Source organism: Macaca nemestrina, chromosome 11 (genome assembly GCF_043159975.1).
Source record: "Macaca nemestrina isolate mMacNem1 chromosome 11, mMacNem.hap1, whole genome shotgun sequence".
Lineage (NCBI taxonomy): Eukaryota > Metazoa > Chordata > Mammalia > Primates > Cercopithecidae > Macaca > Macaca nemestrina.
The window spans coordinates 49255271-49279468 of NC_092135.1; the positions used below are offsets into that span (position 1 = coordinate 49255271).

A 24198-nucleotide genomic window follows, 5' to 3' on the forward strand; every position below is an offset into this window, starting at 1 on the left:
CCAAAGACTGCAACAGACCCCACCCTGGAAGAAAGCAGACAGAGAATAAGGAAGTCATATATCATTGGAGAAAAATTAGGATTCTCCAAACTGTGTACACTTTTTGTTTTAAATTTTTTATATGGGCTTGACAATGTTTAGGAAAAGCCAGTCCAACATTACCAATAAAAGATTAGTATTTAACCCCATATCCCATAATTGACACTGCAAATAAGATATTTAGGATTTATCTTGAAATTCCTACTGAAGTTTGACTTTCTTTTAATCAGTGCTAAATCTGCATCAAGTTACGCAAACTTTCTAACAGAAAACTGTTTGTGACTAACAATAAATGAACTCCGTTCTTAGTAAGTTAATTTTAAAACATAGATGATCATTCTATCTCCTTAGTTTAGGTTGCCAATGCAAATGAGTCAGAGGATTTGCTTGAGACACTGAGATAATTGTGTAACTCCACAGCGGAAAATGCCATTGGAGAGTACTTGCTGACCTCACGGTTGAAAAAAAACTATTTAAAAGATGTGGAAACCAGATGTTTCAGTCACATTTCAGCCGCTGCTCTGAGAATTTATTGTGAGCAGCCCCTAACAGGCTGTTACTTCGCTACAACTGACGATATGATCATCTTAATTTACTTATTTCTCTTGCTATGGGAAGAGGCTCAAGGATGGGGATTCAAGGATGGAATTTTTCATAACTCCATATGGCTTGGTAAGAAACTTCACTCATGAGCTTCTTGTTGAGAATGTCAATTCTTTAAATCATGGAGAAGGAAATTAAAGCAGTAACTTTTTCTATTCTGTACAAGGCTGATGTTCTCAAAGAAAATGCTTAGGAAAGATAGCCTTTGGAATACATATGCTTTTTTTTCCTTAAGTGTTCTTGTCCTCTGAAAAGTAAAAATAGCATTTTATAAAGTAAACTGTTCAGTAGAAAATAGCAGTTAATATTTATATTCAGTATGAAAATACACTTTTAAACTTTTCAAAGCAGATGTAGTAGCACAGAGGAGTATTTCTTTAACCAACTAGAAACACCAATATAGTCTTTTGTTTTTGTCAATGCATTTGCAATCAGATTTCAGAATCATAACAGGTAAATTGGAGTATACAAAAATTTTATAATAATTGCTTCATGTACTCTGAGCTATAGTCTATATCTTAGTTTTTTCAAACATTTTGACTATTTTGACCAAGCCAGCTGGCAATACAGAAAAAAGTGAAAAATGTTTCTCCTTCTGAATGCATTCTTACCACTTTGATTCTTTCTGTTTGTACTATCCATATAAATACTTTTCTGACCCTTTTGTTAGACAAGGAAAGTTTCTTTTGTTATTTTGTTTTGTTAAATGTAAGGAATGACATAGGCCAAACAGTGAAGATAAACAATAGATCAAAAAAGGAAAATGCAGAAAATCCAAAACACCCCTTATGTTACAGTATGCTAAACAATGCTTTAATTCTCATGATACAAATTGATATTGCTCTATGTTCATTATTGTGTTTAACAGTAAAAATAAATGGAATTTCTTGGGGAAAAATGCATAGATTCTTGCCTAGAAAAAAGAAATAAAGAGAAGGTGAAATTAACCTAGATTTTGATTTTATGCGTGCTAAACAGCACAGTTGTAGAATATTTTCCCTTTCAGCATGTTTCTCTCTGGTAATAACTACAACCATGCGGATTTCATTAAAAAGCCTAATTTGTAATGCACAGCCTTGCCACCTATTTTTTTCAGCTTCAGCCAGTGAACTAATTTCATTATGATCCATTTGGCCAAGACAGGATCTGACATTTAGTAGAGGAATGAGCCCATCTCTTTATTTTTTTTGTATACAGTCAAATGTAGGAAATATGCTCATATTCGCCAGGATTTTTTTTTAAATGTCGTGAAGCCAGTAATTAAATCCAGGCAGATAAACTTTGAAATGTTATCAAACCCTCTAATAATCAAGTAATTTAGAGTTGTCTTTTAAAGTGTCATTGTATGTTACAAAAATATAAACCTAGACAATAGATGTTCTGCTCCAGAGGTAGAGAGAAGCAAATTCAAATGTCTATTAATGTATGCTACAAATCTGAGGGTCAGGATAATTGCAAATTGCTTCAATCTGGGGCAAATTATTGACCAGCCATCCTAGCACAGTTTATAGTTGGTTGGATCAATATAATATTAGAAACCACTTAGGAAGGAAAGATAGTTGGATTAGAAGGGATACATCTGTTAGCAACTATCGAGAACAGGACACTTTAAATCTAGGGTGTCCCATCTTTTGCCTTCCCTGGGCCACATTGGAAGAAGAAGAATTGTCTTGGGCAACTCATAATGTTTTAAGAAAGTTTACAAATTTGTGTTAGGCCACATTCAAAGCCGTCCTGGCAGGCCGCAAGTTGGACAAGTTTACTTTAAATTCTCTAGGTTATGGTTCCAATCTGGTAAAATGATAAGGTTGAAGTAAAGGATCCCTACGGCTTATTTTAACTCTGGTATTATCTAATTTTAAAAATAGTACTTTAAACAAAACAAAAACAAACAACAGTTAAGGACAAGAAATTACAATCATTTTACATGGATCATGAGAATAATAAATGCACAGATAAGCAATTATTTTTATTGTTGAATCTGAAAAAGAAGGGAAAGGAAGGCGGGATGCGGTGGTTCACACTTGTAATCATAGCACTGTGGGAGGCTGAGGTGGGCAGATTGCTTGAGCCCAGGAATTAAAAAGACCAGCCTGGGCAACACAGAGAAACTCTGTCTCTATAAAAAAAAATACAATTAACTGCGTGTGGTGGTGCATGCCTGTAGTCCCAGCTACTCAGGAGGCTGAAGTGGGACGATCACATGAGCCCAAGAGGCAGATGTTGCAGTGAGCCGTGACCTCACCACTGCACTCCAGCCTGGGTGACAGAGTGAGACTTTATCTCAAAGCAAAAAAAAAAAACAAAGGAAAAGTAACATATCTTGAGCTCCTCCTATGGCCCAGAAGCTATCATTATTCCTATTTGACAAATGAGGAAACTGAGGCTCATCTGGTTATACAACTCCGTGGTAGAAACAGCAGTGGAACCAAAGTCCATTTCTACTGCCACCACTCACTAAAAAGAGAAAACAGTTATTAAACAAATTTTCAGTTTTAATAAATGACTATTGACTAGATAAATTAATAAAATATTATTTCTTCTGAAAGGTAAAATTGGGATCCATTGTACAAAAGTCCATCTCAATAGCTCAAAATTCTGAATTGAGAAATATTTTTAATAAAACACCGTATTTAAAATTGTCAGGTACATACTCCAAGAGTTCTCTATTTGTTCATATGGCAACATACCGGGAAGTTTGGTGCTGTTAGAGGAACAATGTGGAATATTAATATTTAATAAATTAAATCAAAAATTATAACATAAAAATTTTTTGCTAATTCTGTTATTAGGTTATTACTAGACAAGTTTCAGTAGGTACCAAAAGTTTAAGAAAAATTACTTAGGGTGAGAGAAGGGAGAGGAACAGAGGTACTGGGTTTAATTCCTGAGTGATGAAATAATCTGTGCAACAAACCACTGTGACATGAGTTTACCTATGTAACAAACCTTCACATGTACCCCTTGAATCTGAAATAAAAGATTTTTAAAAGATGAAAATTTACTGGGAGGAAAACTTAAAATTATTATTTTTTAAAACTGTTAATTCTTTTGTTTTATTTTGTTTTGTTTTTTGAAACAGAGTCTTGCTCTGTCGCCCAGGCTGGGGTGTTGTGGCATGATCTCTGCTTGCTGCAACTCTGCTTCCCTGGTTCAAGCAATTCTCCTGCCTCAGCCTTCTGAGTAGCTGGGACTACAGGCGTGCACCACCGCAGCCGGCTAATTTTTTGTATTTTTAATAGAGACGGGGTTTCACCATGTTGGCCAGGCTGGTCTGGAACTTCTGACCTCAAGTGATCCACCCGCCTCAGCCTCCCAAAGTGCTGGAACTACAGGCATGAGCCACCACGCCTGGCCAAATCTCCATTAATTTTTTCTGTAAGCATCACATTTTAATTTTGAAATAAAATATAAAGAAAATCAGTTTGAGAAAACTTTGTATACATTAATTTCTACAAAATTTGTTTTCAAATACAGGTCTTTTAATCTGTATACTTACAAAATATAATTTTTAACATTTTTAATGATTAACAACAATCAAAATTATAATACATAAGTAAGTTAAACACGCCTCCTGCATCTACCAAAAGCTTTGGTGTTCCTGTATTTCAAGATAAAGAAATTCAGAATACTCACTAGTGTCCAAGTTCCTTGAGGATAGAACCTGACCCACAGCACCTAGCAAAATACCCCGTGGTATAATGCTCAAAGTAACTAAATTGAAAACTAGCGAAAGTTTAATGAGGCTTTGCCACATGAAGGACACCGGGCAGCAGGTACCTTTCATTGGAGAAACAACTGACTGATGGTCCCGGTATTCTCTGACCTCCAGCATCAGATTGACTAAGGTCCTCTGTGTGTAACAGAGTTACTATGTAATGTATAAGAGCAAGATCCTTAGAGTTCAGAAAAACAAGCACCCTCTGTTATTGAACTATGGCAATCTCAACTTCAGTTTGGGGTGGAAAACAAAGAATTATATTTCTAATTCCCCTGGATTCATTTCTTGGTGCCAAGAAATATGTATGTCCTCAATGAAAATAGTCCTAAGGGTGGCTGATTGCACAGGTCAGGATACAGAGACTTAACCATAATGTCAGACTACATAGAACTATTAGAGCTAACTACAGAGCTAATGTTATGACTATTGTCCTGGGAATCTTTTCACATTGTTTCTATGGTAGAAGGCACTCCAAACTCAAAACAATCCATTTAAACAGTGATCTATTGGAAGACAACTCATGTATGACTTAACACTGCCTAAAATATGTTGGGAAAAATATGTGAACTAAAAAAGACAAATCAGATTAAAAAATTGAGGCTTTAACTGGTAGTTAGGTGTGTCCAGTTTTTTCTCTGCTGTGTTTGAATCTGTTTTTCTTTTCCCTAATTCAGTATTTGCTTTGGATCCCTTCAGATCTTTCCTCAGTTTTTATTTGTTTTACTAAATTATTATTATTATTTTTTTTGAGACAGAGTCTCGCTCTGTTGCCCAGGCTGGAGTGCAGTGGTACAATCTCTGCTCACTGCAAGCTCTGCCTGCCGGGTTCACGCCATTCTCCTGCCTCAGCCTCCTGAGTAGCTGGGACTACAGGCGCCCGCCACCTCGCCCGGCTAATTTTTTGTATTTTTAGTAGAGACAGGGTTTCACCATGTTAGCCAGGATGGTCTCCATCTCCTGACCTCGTGATTCGCCTGCCTCGGCCTTCCAAAGTGCTGGGATTACAGGCACGAGCCACCACGCCCGGCCTAAATTCTTAATTATATTGCATTAGTCAATTAGTCATTCCTCTCAATTGGATATTTTAGCTTATTTTTCTCCATCACTGTGAGCCTACATAATGGATCCATCTTCACTGGTTTCTTTTGCCTTCACCTTTTTTTTCCCCCATTGCTTACCTTGGCAAGTTTTTATATAGCTTAAATCCAAAAGAAAACCAAAACTTTATCACCTGTGGATAGTGTCGCAATACAATGTTGTATTAAAAACTTTATTTTAGGCTGGGTGCGGTGTCTCACACCTGTAATCCTAACACTTTGGGAGGCTCAGGCAGGTGGATCACTTGAGGTCAGGAGTTCGAAACTAGCCTGGCCAACATGGTGAAGCCTCGTCTCTACTAAAAATACAAAAATTAGCCGGTTGTGGTGGTACATGCCTGTAATCCCAGCTACTCAGGAGGCTGAGGCAGGAGAATTGCTTGAACCCAAGAGGCAGAGATTGCAGGGAGCACAAATCGTACCAGCCTGGGCAACAGAGTGAGACTCCATCTCACAAAATAAAAATAAAAAATAAATAAAAACTGTATTTCAGGCTATCAGATCAAAAACATAATTTAGCCTCAAGTTTCTGTTTATGGCCGCAAATTCCCCTAAAATTCCCCCTCATTCATATTTTTCCCCAAAGCTTCCTAACAGTGAAAACTTAGCTACCCAAGGCAGCCAACACAGAAAGCTCTTTGGCAGGAACGGTAACTGTTGTAATCTTCCAGCTGAGGCCACAGAATTTCCCCTGTTTCGTAAGAAGGAATAACAGTGCTTTTACGACATCATCTGATTTTACAGAACGAGCAGCAGGTGTGTACCACAGAGAATCACGGTCTGGCAAATACAAGCTCACCTATGCAGAAGCTAAGGCGGTGTGTGAATTTGAAGGCGGCCATCTCGCAACTTACAAGCAGCTAGAGGCAGCCAGAAAAATTGGTAACTAATTTCACAATTATTTTTCTTCTTTTTCATCCGTAGAGGAAAAAAAATCCATCTTTCCTAAACCCTAGTAAGACTTCTTTCTCCAACCCCCTTCTGATATATCACTAAGCCCCTAGGACATCTCCGCTCTCTGACTTCTCCTATCCACCTGACTAGAGTTGGCAGAAAGTTTCTAGTGTTCCAGCAACTTATGTGGGGTCTTAACCCAGTGTGATCTAATAAGATAAAAGTCAAAAGAAAATGAAAACCTCATTACTTCAATATCATTTAAATTTCTCATTAATTTCAATGCCGTTGTTTTCATTTTTAGTATTGTTCTATCTCTTTGACTTCTGAGTATGAAGGTTGTTAAATGATGCTATAGTACTATATTGAGTCTTACAAGCAAATTTACTTGGGAGAAGAAATATTGAATTTAGTGGCTTTTTTCCCCAGTTGTTTTACATTAAGTGGGAGAATGTATTTGTACTTCAGGATCAAAAGCTATAAGGAAAAGAACAGGCAGGTCGTGAGATAGAAGCAGAAAGAAACTGGGAAGATGGTATCAGAAGACCTGGTGAAAATTCCAGTAATCAACTAGTGTTATATGCTTCTTTATACAAAAGTGGATTGCTACCATCTCTTTTGGCCTTTGGGGACAATGGACCACTCCCATTCAGAACTCCTTTGCTGACTGGATAACGTCCAGCAAAGTTGATACATTACTCAAGAAAAACAAAAAACAGTGTTTTCTCAAATGCCCCATAGCCTCCCAAGATGACTGCTGGTCTATAATCACGGAGTGGCATGGGGCAAAGTAACCAAAATGGTAGAGACAAAGCCCATAGTCTTTACTGTCCATCCTGGACCTCTAGTAAAATTGATCTTGGGTGGCACTGACAGACACTAAAACAGCCTCTGAGGCTGAGCAAGGGAAACAGGGCTGAGCCTTTGTTTGAAATATATGAGAGAATTTATCTTTATTCAAATCTTTTAAAACATTACTAATATCTGGTAGGGTGCAGTGGTTCACACCTGTAATCCCAGCACTTCGGAAGGCTGAGGCAGGAGGACTGCTTGAATTCAAGACCAGCCTAGGCAACATAGCGAAACATCATCTCTAAAAAAAAAATTTTTTAAATTAGCCAGGTGTGGTGATGTACACCTGTGGTCATGGCCACTCTAAAGGCTGAGGTGGGAGGATTTCTTGAGCCCAGGAGGTAGAGGCTGCAGTGAGCTGTGTTCATGCCACTGCACTCTACCCTGGATGACAGAGCAAGACCATGTCTTAAATAAATAAATAGGCCAGGCGTGGTGGTTCACACCTGTAATTCTAGCACTTTGGGAGGCCGAGGTGGGCAGATCACCTGAGGTCAGGGGCTCGAGACCAGCCTGGCCAACATGGAGAAACCCCATCTCTACTAAAAATAAAAAAATTAGCTGGGCATGGTGGCACATGCCTGTAACCCCAGCTATTCAGGAGGCTGAGGCAGGAGAATTGCTTGAACCCAGGAGGCGGAGGTTGGAGTGAGCCGAGATTGTGCCACTGCACTCCAGTCTGGGTGACAGAGTGACATTCCGTCTCAAAAAATAAATAAATAAGATATTAAAAATATCTTAATTGACCCTGAAATAGAAATTAAATTACCACTTGAAAATATGTTTTTCAAAATTGATAATTTCAGAAATTATCTCATGGCATTCGATAAGTCATTTGTGAAAAGCAGCCAGCTCTGAACTTGGATTAGTTTCATACCCACAATAATTTGTAGTCTATTTGCATTTTTTTCAAGTAAGAGGTAGTTTTCTAGTAGAAATCAGAGGTTATATTTCATGTGTATTCACACTTTGTCTAATTAAGGAAACAATTTTCTCCCTTTTACATGAACTGGATTTGAGCAGTTAAGAAACTTATTGTTAGAAGTGGCTATCTTTGCTAAGATGACTTTTGCTTGGCCAAGACAGTTTAGCAGTTTAGTCCGTAACTCTTTTTCTTCTTGCAGGATTTCACGTCTGTGCTGCTGGATGGATGGCTAAGGGCAGAGTTGGATACCCCATTGTGAAGCCAGGGCCCAACTGTGGATTTGGAAAAACTGGCATTATTGATTATGGAGTCCGTCTCAATAGGAGTGAAAGATGGGATGCCTATTGCTACAACCCACATGGTACATTAAAAATAATAATTTTATGTTTTGCAAAAACAGTTCCATGCTGCTAAGAGGTTGTTAAAAAAGAAATGGCTACTTTTTCCAGAAATCATTGAATTTGGTAATAATAATTACTACTAATAACTATAATTCATAAAGTGCTTATACTATACCAGACCTTGAGTTATGTTCCTTCATCTACACTCTAACTTAATATTCACAATAATTCTTCAAGGAGCTGTTGTTATATTTTAGAAATCAGGAAATTGAAACTTAGAGATTAAGTAACGCCAAATCAGGAGTCAATAATGATTAGGCAGATGGGACTGAGAATTCAGATCTTCTCTGTGCCAGGTAACATGCCAGCCATAAAGAAAAAGAAAATAAAAAGCAGATTAAAAACTTGTCGCAGTGAATTAGCTAAAACAATGAAGTGATGCTACCAAATGTTAACTATTCAAAATTGTCCTTTCGATACAAGGGGGAAAAGGAGACAAAGTAAACAAATTCTTTCCCTAATTTCTTTTTGTGTATATATGCTAGTACTTCTAAACTAAGCAACTCTAATTCTATGGTTTAACAGTCATATACTGTATATACTAGTTATCATTATACAGTATATTTTTATTCATATTTTTTCCATGGTTGCTTACAACTAGGAAATAATGAGAAAATTTAACTCATAATTACTATAAAGAATTATTCTTAGGGCATGTTCTTGGAGAAAAAGTAGGCTGTTCTTTTTGGATATATTTCCCCCAGGACAATGTTACAAAATATTACAGTATGTCACAAAGTCTTCCTGGCATTTAGGATCATAAACATCCTCAGACATGTCCCATTTGGATTTACCCTATAAGAAATTCCATAACACAGTAGGAGAATTACATAGTGAGGTTCTAGTGTATTCTTATAAAATCTATTATTTAATGATATTAACATTTGGAGAACAGTTTCTCATGTCTGTAACTAACCTATATCTCAAAATTACGTGTAGTCCAGGTAGAAAGATTTTTGCCTACATCTACAACTAGTCTTAACTGAGACAAAATAGGAATAGTTAACAGTGCATTTATGTAACTTTAACTTTCAAGTCACTTTGACATGCTTTAAGCTTATTTAGTCCTATACTATACAGTACTAATTTAGTGCTATATTTAGTTATGTCAATAATACGTATCTTCCTTTCCTCCCTCCCTCCCTCTCTTACATTTTCTTAAATATATTTATGCAGACCACTCTTCTTTTACTCTCAAGAGTAACTATTCTTTTCAAATATATTCTCTGATTCTTCCTTCACTTGATAAACTTTAGGATCTCTGAGCTTCTATTGGATAATTTCCGTAGATTAAACTCTAGAGTCATTGAAGAAGTGCCAATGAAACGGTCCTTTCAGTATTGCATTGCCCTTTCATAAGAATATAATCCTAAATTATAAATTATTATAAGTTGCTTTCTTTTCTGAGAGAGGCTGAATACACTCTGGGAACATGTGTACAGAATCCTGGGAGATTTGTTTTTACCCAATTCTCAGTGCATTTAGCTCACTTTTGGATTTGGTGGTATGCTGACTATTTAGGATGTGGTTAACTTGAAGGAGACTTGACTGCCTGAACTAGCACTAGGGGAACAGCTCACTGAAACATCACTGGAATGAAAAAAAAATAATGGCTTCAGAAAAATCAAGCAATCATTATTGATTAATCAATGTCACCAAGTTAGAGCTGATATTCCAAATAATAGATGAGGCAGTAACTAGATGTAATGTAAAATGTAGATCTAAATAAATACAGCAAATAGGCAGCCAAATTAGTTCAAGATTTGAATTTTTTCTAATTTATTAATATATACAACAAAGATTGGATGAGCAGAACAGGATCATAGAAAGGCTGGGGAGCACCTCTTTCTAGACATTAGACACTTACTTTATATGGAATTAAAATTAACCAGGGCTTCTTCCTAGCTTTCCCTCTAGGTCATATTGCAAACCATTGATTCTGATGTAGCGTTTTTGTTTTGTTTTACATGTGTTTGCTTTTCTTATGACAAGTTATAACATTGAAATCTGTTAAATGATGAATGACTTGGAAAAAACAAACCTGAATAACTCCATCAAATCCTAAAATATTAGGATTAGGGTATTAGTTTAAAATCAGTAAAGGCAGTATACAGAATAATTATAAATTATTCCTTTTAAGTGGATTAGAGTGACTTTAAAGTCTCCTGCGATCATGAAATTGCATAATGATTTTCCAAACAGAATTTACGGGATCCATTATTCTAAGTGCTTGTGGCCCCGAAGACATATGGTGACACCACACGGCAAAGTCCCTACCATCTTGATAGGGCTATTTGTAATATAAATGTATATATATTTGTCAAAATACATAGACATAAGCCGGGCACCATGGCTCATGCCTGTAATCCCAGCACTTTGGGAAGCTGAGGTGGGTCGATCACTAGAGGTCAGGAGTTCGAGACCAACCTGGCCAACATGGCAAGACCCTATCTCCACTAAAAATACAAAAATTAGCCAGACATGGTGGCTCATGCCTGTAATCCCAGTTACTCAGAAGGCTGAGGCATAAGAATTGCTTGAACAATTACAGAGGCTACAGTGAGAGGAGATTGTGCCACTGCACTCCAGCCTGGGTGACAGAGCGAAACTCCATTTCAAAAAACAACAACAAAAAACAGGTGTGTGCACAAAATACTTGTCATGTTATGCCTTAAAAGATAAAATAAAGCAAAAATTAATTACATTTCAATTGTTTTAATTTTAAAATTTATTTTTATTTTTATTTTTTTAGAGACAGAGTCTCACTATGTTGCCCAGGTTGGCCTCAAACTCCTAGGCTCATGGGATTCTTCTGCCTCAGCCTCCCAATTAGCTGGGACTAAGGGTGAGCATCACTGCACCTAGCCATTTTTTTCTTACTATATTTACTTTTTAAAAATTCATGGCTGGGCACAGTGGCTCATGTCTATAATCTCAGCACTTTCAGAGGCAGAGGCAGGAGGATCACTTGAGGTCAGGAGTTCAATACCAGCATGGGCAACATAGCAAGACCCATTTCTACAAAAAAAAAAAATTTTTTTTTTGTAGAAATGGCACATGCCTGTCATCCCAGCTGCTTAGGAGGCTGAAGTGGGAGGATCGCTTGAGCCAAGGAGTTCAAAGCTGCAATGAGCTATGATTGGGTCACTGCACTCCAGCCTGGGTGACAGAGCGAGATCTTGTCTCAAAATATAAAAAGAAAAATAAATTCACAAAGAGTCCATATTCATTTTAGAGAATTTAGTAACTATTGATGAAAAAATACATTTATTCTTTAGCTAAAAGCATACATAATATACCATAGATGCTGTATACTAAGACATTTAATATTTCATAAAAAGTAATAGATTGCTAAGAAATGTCACTTTTAATAGGGATAATGTTTTTCCTAATTCTTTGGGGTTTTTACGTTTTTTTTCTTCTCATTTCAGCAAAGGAGTGTGGCGGCGTCTTTACAGATTCAAAGGGAATTTTTAAATCTCCAGGCTTCCCAAATGAGTACGAAGATAACCAAATCTGCTACTGGCACATTAGACTCAAGTATGGTCAGCATATTCACCTGAGTTTTTTAGATTTTGACCTTGAAGATGATCCAGGTTGCTTGGCTGATTATGTTGAAATATATGACAGTTACGATGATGTCCATGGCTTCGTGGGAAGGTACGTGTAGGTCCCCAAACAGGAAGTTAAATGAATGTCCAGTATTTTGTTCGATGCTTCTTTAATTTTTCCTCCACCGCCCCTATAATATTGATTTTGGAATAGTTCTACTCTCCTAAAGCACCATATCATTTTTCAACAAAGATTTTTCTTAGCTGGCCGCTACAACATACTTATTAAAGTAGTGAGAGCTGCCTTTTGATTATGGCTAAGTTGTAAGAACTAGTTAGTCTATTTTATAAATACCTCAAGATCTGACTAACAATAGAAGGAAGAAAGATATGTGAGTTGCAAAAATTGTTCATGTTTTTAAGTTCTAATTGCTTACAACCTTAAAAATGATTATAGGGCCAGGCATGGTGGCTCACGCCTGTAATCCACATCACTTTGGGAGGCCAAGGTGGGCGGATCACCTGAGGTCAGGAGTTCGAGACCAGCCCGGCCAACATGGCAAAACCCTGTTTTTACTAAAAATACAAAAATTAGCGGGGCATGGTGGTGGGCGCCTGTAATCCCAGCTACTCAGGAGGCTGAGGCAGGAGAATCACTTGAACCCGGGAGGTGGAGGTTGCAGTGAGCCAAGATTGCACCACTGCACTCCAGCCTAGGTGACAGAGCGAGACTCTGTCTTAAAAAAAAAAAAAAAAAGATTATAAATTCAGTAATTGTTGCCTTTCTTATTCCTACAAAGCATTGTGCTAAGTATTATGGATATAAGGTAAATAAGCAAAGTTTAACCCTTTCTCTCTTTAATATTTTCCTGTGGCTTTTCAGCATGCTAGAACACAACCTTTTTCTTCACATTCCAAATCTTTAATCTACTTTGAATTTTGCGTATCTTATGATATATTGCAAAATTAAAGAGTGTACAATTAGGTATTTTATATACTCAGGTCCCCACCTAATAACCCATATTTTAGACTACCAATTATCAATAGACTATCAGTTTTCAATTCTCTATTATACATGATAGTAATTTAACGGGAAAAAAATGGTAGTGGGGACAATTTAAAAATGACAGACTCAATCGCTTTTTATGTCGATTTTGAACGTGTAACTTAAATACAAAGAAAACCAAAGGTATTTCTTGCAAAAATGAATACTTTTTGAAGGGAAAGTATTTTTCGTTTTGTTTTCTTCTTTCTACTTTTTTTTTTTTTTTTTTTTTTTTGAGACGGAGTCTCACTCTGTCAGCAGGCTGGAGAGCAGTGGCACAATCTTGGCTCACTGCAACCTCTGCCTCCCGAGTTCCAGTAATTCTGCCCCAGCCTCCCGAGTAGCTGGGATTACAGGCACCTACCACCATGCCTGGCTAATTTTTGTATTTTTAGTAGAGGTGGGGTTTCATCATGTTGGCCAGGTTGGTCTCAAACTCCTGACTTTAGGTGATCCACCCGCCTCGGCCTCCCAAAGTGCTGGGATTACAGGCGTGAGCCACCGCACCCGGCCTCATTTCCTTCTTTAGCTGACAGACTACTGCTGTAGAGAAAAGATAGTTTATAAAAATAGTTTGATGAAGACACAAAGTAGAGTTGGGGGAATTAAGAACAAAGTCCAGGTGGGCATACCTGTGGTCCCAGCTACTTTGAAAGCTGAGGCAGGAGGAGCACTTGAGCCCAGTAGTTCTGGGTTAGAGTGAACTATGTTGATGGGGTGTCCACACTAAGAGCAGCATCAATATGATGACCTCTCAGGAGTAGGGGACCACCAGGTTGCCTAAGAAGGGATGAACCTGCCCAGGTCAGAAACAAGCAGATTAAAACTCCCGTGTTGAGAAGTGGGAAGGGGCCTATGAATAAACACTGTATTTCAGCCTGGGCAATACAGCAAGATCCTATCTTATATAAAATTATAAACTACTGTTTTTAGGAGGTTTGAACAGACTAATTTATTTTTTGAATTTATATTATATAATTTACCTTTCAGGTAAATTTAGACTTTTCCTCTTGAATAAATTACATATTTAGAAACCTATAAAACTCTTACCTTTTTATACGTGTAAGAGGGTTCCTTTCAAGTCATGATTCAGATAAAAATCAAATCCTTTTATACCTATAAGGTTCAAAATAATTTTTCCAGATTTAAATCTGTCTATCCTAGAATTCAAAATATTAATATCACCAACCATATGCCCATTCTTCTATAACTGTGAAGAAAACTTTATAAAATTAATTAGAAATAAATTTTTAAGGCCGGACACAGTGGCTTATGCCTGTAATCCTAGCACTTTGGGAGGCCGAGGAGGGCGGATCACCTGAGGTCGGGAGTTTGAGACCACGCTGGCCAACATGGAGAAACCCCATCTCTACTAAAAATACAAAAAATTAGCCGGGCATGGTGGTGGGTGCCTGTAATCTCAGATACTCGGGAGGCTGAGGCAGGAGAATCACTTTAACCCAGGAGGCAGAGGTTGCAGTGAGCCAAGATGGTACCATTGTACTCCAGCCTGGGCTACAGACCAAGACTCCGTCTCAAAAAAAAGAAATAAAATTTTAATTTTTCCAAGTAGATTCAAATTACTTACTGCGCAAAATTTTCTAGTTACACAAAGTAAAAATGCTACATATCTTTCCTTTAAAATCTCATTGGCTGGGTGCGGTGGCTCATGCCTGTAATCCCAATACTTTGAGAGGCTGAGGTGGGAGGATCACCTGAAGTCAGGAGTTGAAGATGAGCCTGGCCAACATGGTGAAACCCCATCTTTACTAAAAGCACAAAAATTAGCCAGGTTTGGTGGTGCATACCTGTAATCTCAGTTACTCAGGAGGCTGAGGCAGGAGAATCGCTTGAACCCAGGAGGAAGAAGTTGCAGTGAGCCGAGACTGCACCACTGCACTCCAGCCTGAGCGACAGAGCAAGACTCCATCTAAATAAAATAAAATAAAATCTCATAAATATTGTAAGAAGATTATTTCAAATAACAAACTTTAACTCCTATTCTCCCTTACAAATCCAGGTAAAATAACAATAGAAATTTCAAAAATTATGGAACAATGAGCTATTACTTAGAGGCTTAATTATTGGTAAGAGCCCCTTTACTAGCTGTATAATATTCATTTGTGTGACATCTCTTTTCTAAAAATTCCTTTTCAGATACTGTGGAGATGAGCTTCCAGATGACATCATCAGTACAGGTAAGGTTCTAAATTGAGGACCAAAACTATGATTTGTTTTTTTAGTGTCCCTGAAAGTGAAGGGACACTGTAAAATAGTAAATAGCAGTTATTATTCACTTTTTAAAGTTGAAAGAACCAAGACCAGATGCAGCTTGCTATCTTACAAAAAGAAAAAAAAAATTACTTAACAATTTATGCCAACTGCCTGCACTAAAAAATGTATAGACTCTTGTTCTTTGCAGAAAATGTAATGCGTCTGAGAGTCTTGAATCTGCAAATCCACAAATATTGCTGTAGTTTATGATTTCCATAAATGTGCTAATGAAATAGCTGAAATTTTTCATTGACAAAGGGTTGAAGTAATTTATAAAGTCATTAAAAATCTTTGTCACTAAAACAATCTTACATCATATTCATTACATTTTTATCTTAGTACAGTATTCTCCAGAGAATGTTTCAAATAACAAAGTTCTGTGAGATTTAAATAGATGTTACATGAGAAGAGGGCTCTAAGGTCAAATAAATTTGGAAAACATTGGGTTAAACAATATCAAACAGATTTCTTTACTGGAAGACAGCAGGGATCTTTTAATATGCTAATCATGCATAGTAAATCTGAAAAGATCAGATATAATAGGCAGTGCTTTCCAAATATTGCCCCCCCATTATTTTCGGTGACTTTATTCCAAGAAATATACCTCAAGAAATGCCCTGTAGTCGCATAAATTTATCTTAATATGCAATATCACTCTTTAATTTATCCCATACTGCTATTTTCTGCCTAAAAAGTTCTTTCTTACATGTATTCAATATTTTATTTCCATCACCAGCACCAGCAGCTGGCATTTTTATGTATTCTATTTTTTCCCAAGTCATAAAACTATCACAATACTTCTGCAACTATAAACAATAAAACTACACTGAGTTGCAATTTCTGAGTACTCAGATACTACTAGTTAACTTACTCCCACACCCCAGCCTTTCAGTGACTCAATTCTAATTTATTCGTCATAGCTGTAAGAGATGGAACTTCCTGCTCTGTTATTGAATGATTAATGCTTAAACCTTGCTAGTTCATTATTCTGTTACAAACTCCCTTAAGAAAGATAACCTATTAAATTAAACCATTTACTTATCTCTCATTCCTTTTTTGAAAATATATTTTATATTAACAGACAGTTGAAAGAAAACATCTTATTGCTGTAGGAGGTAGTTGGGGGATGAGAATCCTATTAAACAAAGAAGTTAAAAAGAAGTCTAGGCTGGGCACGGTGGCTCACGACTGTAATCCCAGCACTTTGGGAGGCGGAGGCAGGCGGATCACCTGAGGTCAGGAGCTCAAGACCAGCCTGACCAACATGGAGAAACCATGTCTCTAATAGAAATACAAAATTAGCCAGGCGTGGAGGCGCATGCCTATAATCCCAGCTACTCGGGAGGCTGAGGCAGGAGAATTGCTTGAACCCGGGAGGCAGAGGTTGCAGTGAGCCGAGATCGCGCCATTGCACTCCAGCCTGGGCAGCAAGAGCAAAACTCTGTCTCAAAAAAAAAAAGTCTAAAATTTTACATTTTCCTTTTTTCTCTAAAATAGACAACTTACTCCAAACGTAATCAAATCAGTGGTGGGGTTTTATTGGCATAACTTCAAGAAACTGGGGAAAAAAAAAAAACCCACACAATTTCTCATTCAAAGAGAAACAAATCAAGAAACAGAAAAGAATACAGTTAAACAAAAGAGCCAAAGATTTGGCAAAAAATCAGGAAGAGGACACTGATACAAAGTAATAGAAAAAGAAGGTATAGGCCGGGCGTGGTGGCGGCTGACGCCTGTAATCCCAGCACTTGGGAGGCCGAGGCAGGTGGATCACGAGGTCAGGAGATCGAGACCATCCTGGCTAACACGGTGAAACCCCATCTCTACTAAAAACACAAAAAATTAGCTGGGCCTGGTGGCGGGCACCTGTGGTCCCAGCTACTCGGGAAGCTGAGCCGAGAATGGCGTGAACCCAGGAGGTGGAGGTTGCAGTGAGCCAAGATCACACCACTGCACTCTAGCCTGGGTGGCAGAGCGAGACTCCATCTCAAAAAAAAAAAAAAGAAAAAGAAGATATAAGATAAAGTTAACATAAAATCCTGTCAAGCATAGGCCTGGCACAGTGGCTCACGCCTGTAATCCCAGCACTTTGGGAGGCTGAGGTGGGTGGATCACCAGGTCGGGAGATCGAGACCATCCTGGCTAACACGGTGAAACCCCGTCTCTACTAAAAATGCAAAAAATTAGCCGGGCGTGGTAGCAGGAGCCTGTAGTTCCAGCTACGTGGGAGGCTGAGGCAGGAGAATCACTTGAACTCGGGAGGCAGAGGTTGCAGTGAGCCAAGATGGTGCCACTGTACTCCAGCCTGGGCAACACAGTGAGACCCCATCTCAAAAAAAAAAAAAATCCTATCAAGCACAATACTATTTCTTTTTAAATATATGCTTACTCAACCTGGGGTATAGATTACAAAACAAAAATAGAAAATAAAGACATCGGCCAAGCATGGTAGTTCATGCCTGTAATCCTAGCACTGTGGGAGGCCAAGGTGAGAGGATTGCTTGAGCCTCAGGAGTTTAAGGCCAGTCTGGGCAACATGATGCAACTCTGTCTCCACAAAAAAATACAAAAGTCGGCAGGCACAGTGGCTCACACCTGTAATCCTAGCACTTCGGGAGGCTGAGGCAGGTGGATCAATTAAGGTCAGGAGTTCAAGACAGCCTGGCCAATATGGTAAAACCCCATCTCTACTAAAAACACAAAAAATTAGCCAGGTGTGGTGGCAAGTGCCTGTAATCCCTGTTACTCAGGAGGCTGAGGCAGGAAAATCGCTTGAACCTGAGAGGCAGAGATTGTAGTTAGCTGAGATGGCTCCACTGCACTCTAGCCTGGGCAACAGAGTAAGATTCCCTTTCAAAAAAACTTTAAAAATACAAAGTTAGCCAGGCATCTTGATGTGTACCTGTAGTCCCAGCTACTCAGGAGGCTGAGGTAGGAGGATCACCTGAATCCAGGGAGGTCAAGGCTGTAGTGAGCTGTGATCATGCCACTGCTCTCCAGCCTAGAAGACAGAGTGACATCCTGTCTCAAAAAAAAAAAAAAAAAAAAAGAACCTGAAATTGTCCATAATCCTACCACATTAACAAGATATATAAAAGTAAGCATGTGCCTACTCTCCTCACCTCTCCATCCCAGAAAGGCATTTGATAACTCTGTACTGACCATCCTTCCAGATGTTTTTCTAGTATACAAACATTATATACATGGATACTATGGACATATTTCCAAGTCAGAGTATGATATTTAGATCATTCAAATTCTTTTTCCTGACTGCCTAATAGGTCACTGTATGGATATACCATAATTTGTCATGTACTAATATTTAACATTCTGAGGTGTTTTATTCTGATTTTTTTCTTTTGTTATTCAACATTTCAATGAACATTTTAAAACCTGTCTTTACTCAGTAATGCTACTTTAAAAAAAAAAAAATAGATTCCTACAGTGCCAATTTGCATTTCTTTTTCTTTCTTTTTTTTTTTTTTTTTTTTTTTTTTTTTGAGACAGGGTCTCATTCTGTCACCCAGGCTGGAATGCAAGGGCGCTATCATGGCTCACTACAGCCTCAAACTCCTACGCTCAAGTGATTTTCCCGCACAAGGCTAATTTTTGTATTTTTAGTAGAGATGGGGTCTTGCTGTGTTGCCTACGCTGGTCCTGAAGTCCTGAATTCAAGCTGTCCTCCTGCCTCAGCCTCCCAAAGTGCTGGGATTACAGGAGTAAACCAACTTGCCTGGCTGACTCCCAATGTACATTTTCTTTTTTTTTTTTTTAATAAGGCCTGTCAACTCATACTTAACCAATTTGCATTTTAACCAGCTGAATATTCTCTGAATTCTCTCACAATAGAAGAGCAAAAAAGTATCATTAATAATCTAAGTTGAATTTTTGGTAGTGTTTTTGAACACATTTTTAAATGTCTGTTTTCCCTTTGAACATCCCTTTGAATACCTATTCTTAGGTGTTCAAAGAATAAATTTCTTGCCTATTCTTCTTTGGCACTTTTGTCTTTCTCTTTTTTATTTCTAGCAGTCCTTTGTATATTAGAGATATTAACCCTATTTTCTCTCAGTCTGTCTCATGCAAAAATTTTTAATATATATTTAGGCAAATCTTCCAAATATGGGAAAACAGCAGTCTGAGAATCAGAGCATGAACTTGGAAACCAGACTGCCTGTGCTCAAACCTGACTCTACCATTTAGTTCTGTGGCTTTGGGCAAGCTACTTAGTCACTCTGTGCCTCAGTTTCTTATCTTTAAAATGAATATTTAAAAAGTATCCCCCTCACCTCACAGTGTTGTTTTGGGGGTTAAATGAGTTAATAGATAAAAGCACGCATTAGGAATGTATATACTCTGCTTTTGTTTATATATATTTGCAGCTCATGCCTGTGACTCCAACATTTTGGGAAACTGGAGTAGGAGGATCACTTGAGCACAGGAGCTTGAGACCAGTCTGGGCAACGTAGTGAGATCCTGTCTCCAAAAACAAACAAAAAGAAGTCCTTTGCCTCCTGAAAAAGATATAAATATTCCTATATTTTATGTTATATAATAAAGTTTTTCCTCCTTATTTAGCACATTTTGGTCTTTATATGACGGTAAAATGTGTTTAGGTACTCTGTGCAAAGTAGGAGTCTAGCTTCGTTTCTTAGAAATGTGAAACTTGTTGCTGTGACATCATTTAGTAAATAACTCATCCACCCATCACTGGTTTGACCTGCCTGCCATTCTCCTGTAATTCAGTGGATGTTCCTTCTATGAAGAGTATCTTTTATTTATTTTTTTTTTTTTTGAGATGGAGTTTTGCTCTTGTTGCCTAGGTTAGAGTGCAATGGCACGATCTCGGCTCACTGCAACCTCTCCCTCCCGGTTCAAGTGATTCTCCTGCCTCAGCCTCCCGAGTAGCTGGGATTACAGGCACACGCCACCACGCCTGGCTGATTTTTTGTATTTTTAGTAGAGACGAGGTTTCCCCATTTTGGTCAGGCTGGTCTTGAACTCTCGACCTCAGGTGATCTGCCCACCTTGACCTCCCAAAGTACTGGGATTATAGGTGCGACCTACCAGGCCCGGCCCAAGAGTACCTTTTAAATACAATAGAGAGGCCAACTCGGTGGCTCACACCTGTAATCCCAGCACTTTGGGAGGCTGAGGTGGGCAGATCACCTGAGGTTGGGAGTTCGAGACCAGCCTGGCCAACATGGTGAAACCCCGTCTCTAGTAAAAATACAAAAAATCAGCCAGTTGTGGTGGCACGTGCCTGTAATCCCAGCTACTCGGGAGGCTGAGGCAGGAGAATCGCTTGAGCTAGGAGGCGGAGGTTGAGGTGAGCCGAGATTGCGCCACGGCACTCTAGCCTGGGCGACAGAGTGAGAGAGACTCCGTCTCATTCAAAAATAAATAAATAAATGCAATAGACAAAATTTCCTGTAGGACAGATTGGAGGACCGAAGAAAAAAATACAAACGTCTCTTACCCTGCTCCCTGCAGCAGTGCAGCCACAGACTCTTCAGCTTGAGAATCGACCTCTGAATTCTGGGAATCTTGTTTATGAATTCTTATATTCTCCTATGAGAATGAAGAGTCTTTGAATTGTCAGCCAAATCAAAGGAGAGTAACATCTTTGTTCTTTTGTCTCCTTCCCCCCAACAGGAAATGTCATGACCTTGAAGTTTCTAAGTGATGCTTCAGTGACAGCTGGAGGTTTCCAAATCAAATATGTTGCAGTGGATCCTGTATCCAAATCGAGTCAAGGAAAAAACACAAGTACTACTTCTACTGGAAATAAAAACTTTTTAGCTGGAAGATTTAGTCACTTATAAAAAAAAACAAAAAGGATGATCAAAACACAGTGTTTATGTTGGAATATTTTGAAACTCCTTTGATCTCACTGTTACATTATTATTAACATTTATTTATTATTTTTCTAAATGTGAAAGCAATACATAATTTAGGGAAAATTGGAAAATACAGGAAACTTTAAACGAAAAAATGAAACCTCTCATAATCCCACTACATAGAAATAACAAGCGTTAACATTTTCATATTTTTTTCTTTCAGTCATTTTTCTATTTGTGGTATATGTATATATGTACCTATATGTATTTGTATTTGAAATTTTGGAATCCTGCTTTATGTACAGTTTTATATCATACTTTTTAAATCTTGAACTTTATAAACATTTTCTGAAATCATTGATTAGTCTACAAAAACAATATTTTAAACAGCTGTAAAATACTCTATTGAGATGAATGTTTTATACATTATTTAAGCGTATCTCCATTGTTGGAATTTCAGGTTGCTTTCATAAATGTTGTTGCAATAAATATCCTTGAACACACATATTTGTGCACCTCTCTAATTCTTTAAGACAAGGACCTGGAAATAGAATTACTGAATCAAAGGTTAATTAAAATAAAATTTTCTGTTTTGATAGGCAAAAATGAGGCCTCACTGTAGTTTGAATTTGCATTTCTTTATTCATGAGGTTGATGGTTATATATACATATTTTTTTGTGTGTGAATTATTTTTCCATGCTTTTCACTATTTTTAAAAACTGGTATAATATTCGCTATTGATTTGTAAGAAATTATTATATATGTCCATGTTTGGCATATATGCTGCAATTTAATTTTTAGTTTATAGTTTGTCTTTTACTTTTATGGTTTTTTAAAATATATCAAATGTTAAAATTTATTTGCTGTTATACTTGATTTTCTGAGGTCTCTTTTCGCATATGTTTAGGACTGTCAAAAGACAAAATGACAACAAATTTAGTTTTAAAGATCTTAATTGGCTTTCATTTGCAATTCTAGAATCAGGCACCTCATTTTTAAAATAGAAAGTATTCTGATGAGCTGAACAGAGGAGGCTGGTTTTATTGATATAAAAGAGATGAGGACAGCAGAAACAGAAAACAAAAAGCAGACTGATTGTTTCAAAGTTACTTTTCTTATAAAGGTTAAAGCAGAGGCAACTTCCTTATTATGCCAGCAAAAACTGGTCTGTTTGAGGGTTTGGCTATTATCTTTCTGTGTCTCCTGGTTTCTTGGAAGGTCAGATAAACAACTAATTTTGGGTTGATGGTGTGAAACTTTAGCATGAGTGACTCCATTTCGGTTTGGTCTTTTAGGCCTGGTGCAGAAACTAAGTCCAAACCAGTGACCTCCTGTAACTTTTATTTAAGAGAATAAAAATTCCTATGATAAGATATGACGTGTATTCGTCTACATTTTATTTTTGTGTTGTCACTTCACCATTTTAGGTGTTACTCTGCATATGAGGGGTGGTGGGGCTCAGATGATATACCAAACTATGACACTTTGGAATGCTGAGTACTTTTGTGTCTGGAATTCATGGGTTCTTGGTCTCGCAGACTTCAAAAACGAAGCCGCGGATGCTCACGGTGAGTGTGAAACAGTTCTTAAAGATGGTGTGTCCACAGTCTGTTCCTTCAGATGTTCAGATGTGTCTGCAGTTTCTTCCTTCTGGTGGGTTCCTGGTCTTGCTGACTTCACGAGTGAAGCTGCAGACCTTTGCAGTGAGTGTTACAGCTCTTAAAGGCGGCACATCTGGAGTTGTCCCTTCCTTCCAGTGGGTTCGTGGTCTCGCTGGCTTCAGGAGTGAAGCTGCAAACCTTCGTAGTGACTGTCACAGCTCATAAAGGTGGCATGGACCCAAAGAGTGAGCAGCAGAAAAATTTATTGCAAAGAACGAAAGAACAAAGCTTCCACACAAGGATAAGGGACCCAAGCAGGTTGTCACTGGCTGGCCCAGGCAGCCTGCTTTTACTCCCTTATCTGACCCCACCCACATCCTGCTGATTGGTCCATTTTACAGAGAGCTGTTTGGTCTATTTTACAGAGAGCTGATTGGTCCGAGCACTGATTGGTGCATTTACAATCCCTGAGCTAGACACAGAGTGCTGATTGGTGCATTTACAATCCTTTAGCTAGACAAAAAAGTTCTCCACGTCTCCACTAGATTAGCTAGACACAGAGCACTGACTGGTGCATGCCTTTACAAACCTTGAGCTAGATACAGAGTACTGATTTGTGTATTTACAAACCCTGAGCTAGACACAGAGTGCTGATTGGTGCATCTACAATCCCTCAGCTAGACTTAAATGTTCTCCAAGTCCCCACTAGACCCAGGAGCCCAGCTGGCTTCACCCAGTGGATCCCACACCTGGGCTGCAGGTGGAGCTGCCCGCCAGTCCTGAGCTGTGCACCCACACTCCTCAGCTCTTGGGCGGTGGCAGCGAGCGGTGCTCATTGCTAGCCGGGGAGGCTCGGGCTGCCCAGGAGCCCACGGTGTGGGGGAGGCTTGGGCATGGCTGACTGCGGGTCCCGAGCCCTGCCTGGCTGGGAGGCAGCTGAGGTCCACGGAGAATTCGAGCGCCATGCCGGTGGGCTGGCACTGCTGGGGGACCCAGCACACCCTTGACAGCTGCTGGCCCGGGGGCTAAGCCTCTCACTTCCTGGGACGGCATCGCTGGCAGGCTGCTCCAGTTGGGGGCCTGCTGAACCCACACCCACCTGGAACTCCCTCTGGTCCACTAGCACAGCCTGCAGACCCGGATCCCGCCTGTGCTTCTCCCTCCACACCTCCCCACAAGCAGAGGGAGCCAGCTCCCGCCTCGGCCAGCCCAGAGAGGGGCTCCCACAGTGTAGTGGCAGGCTGAAGGGCTCCTCAAGTGCCAGCAGAGTGGACCCAAGGCCGAGGAGGCTAGGAGAGCTAGGGCTGCTAGCACATTGTCACCTCTCACTTTGAACTAAAGGAGATTGGAAGGC

General features: G+C 38.8%; 1 protein-coding gene and 1 long non-coding RNA gene across 2 annotated transcripts; one reads left to right on the forward strand and one right to left on the reverse strand.

Annotated features, from left to right (window-relative positions):
- Nucleotides 1-528: 528 nt before the first annotated feature.
- LOC105492665 (TNF alpha induced protein 6) lies at nt 529-22598 on the forward strand. Its single transcript, XM_011759906.2, has 6 exons — nt 529-711; nt 6205-6342; nt 8331-8492; nt 11964-12192; nt 15286-15326; nt 21058-22598. Exons 1-6 carry the CDS (start codon nt 618-620, stop codon nt 21225-21227), a joined length of 834 nt encoding a protein of 277 aa, XP_011758208.1. The 5' UTR covers nt 529-617; the 3' UTR covers nt 21228-22598.
- Nucleotides 12138-21049, reverse strand: LOC139357112 (uncharacterized). The gene is made up of 3 exons (XR_011609773.1): nt 20882-21049; nt 14179-14244; nt 12138-12274 (listed from the first exon to the last, which is right to left on the reverse strand). It is a non-coding gene; the product is annotated as an uncharacterized lncRNA (long non-coding RNA).
- Nucleotides 22599-24198: the final 1600 nt, after the last annotated feature.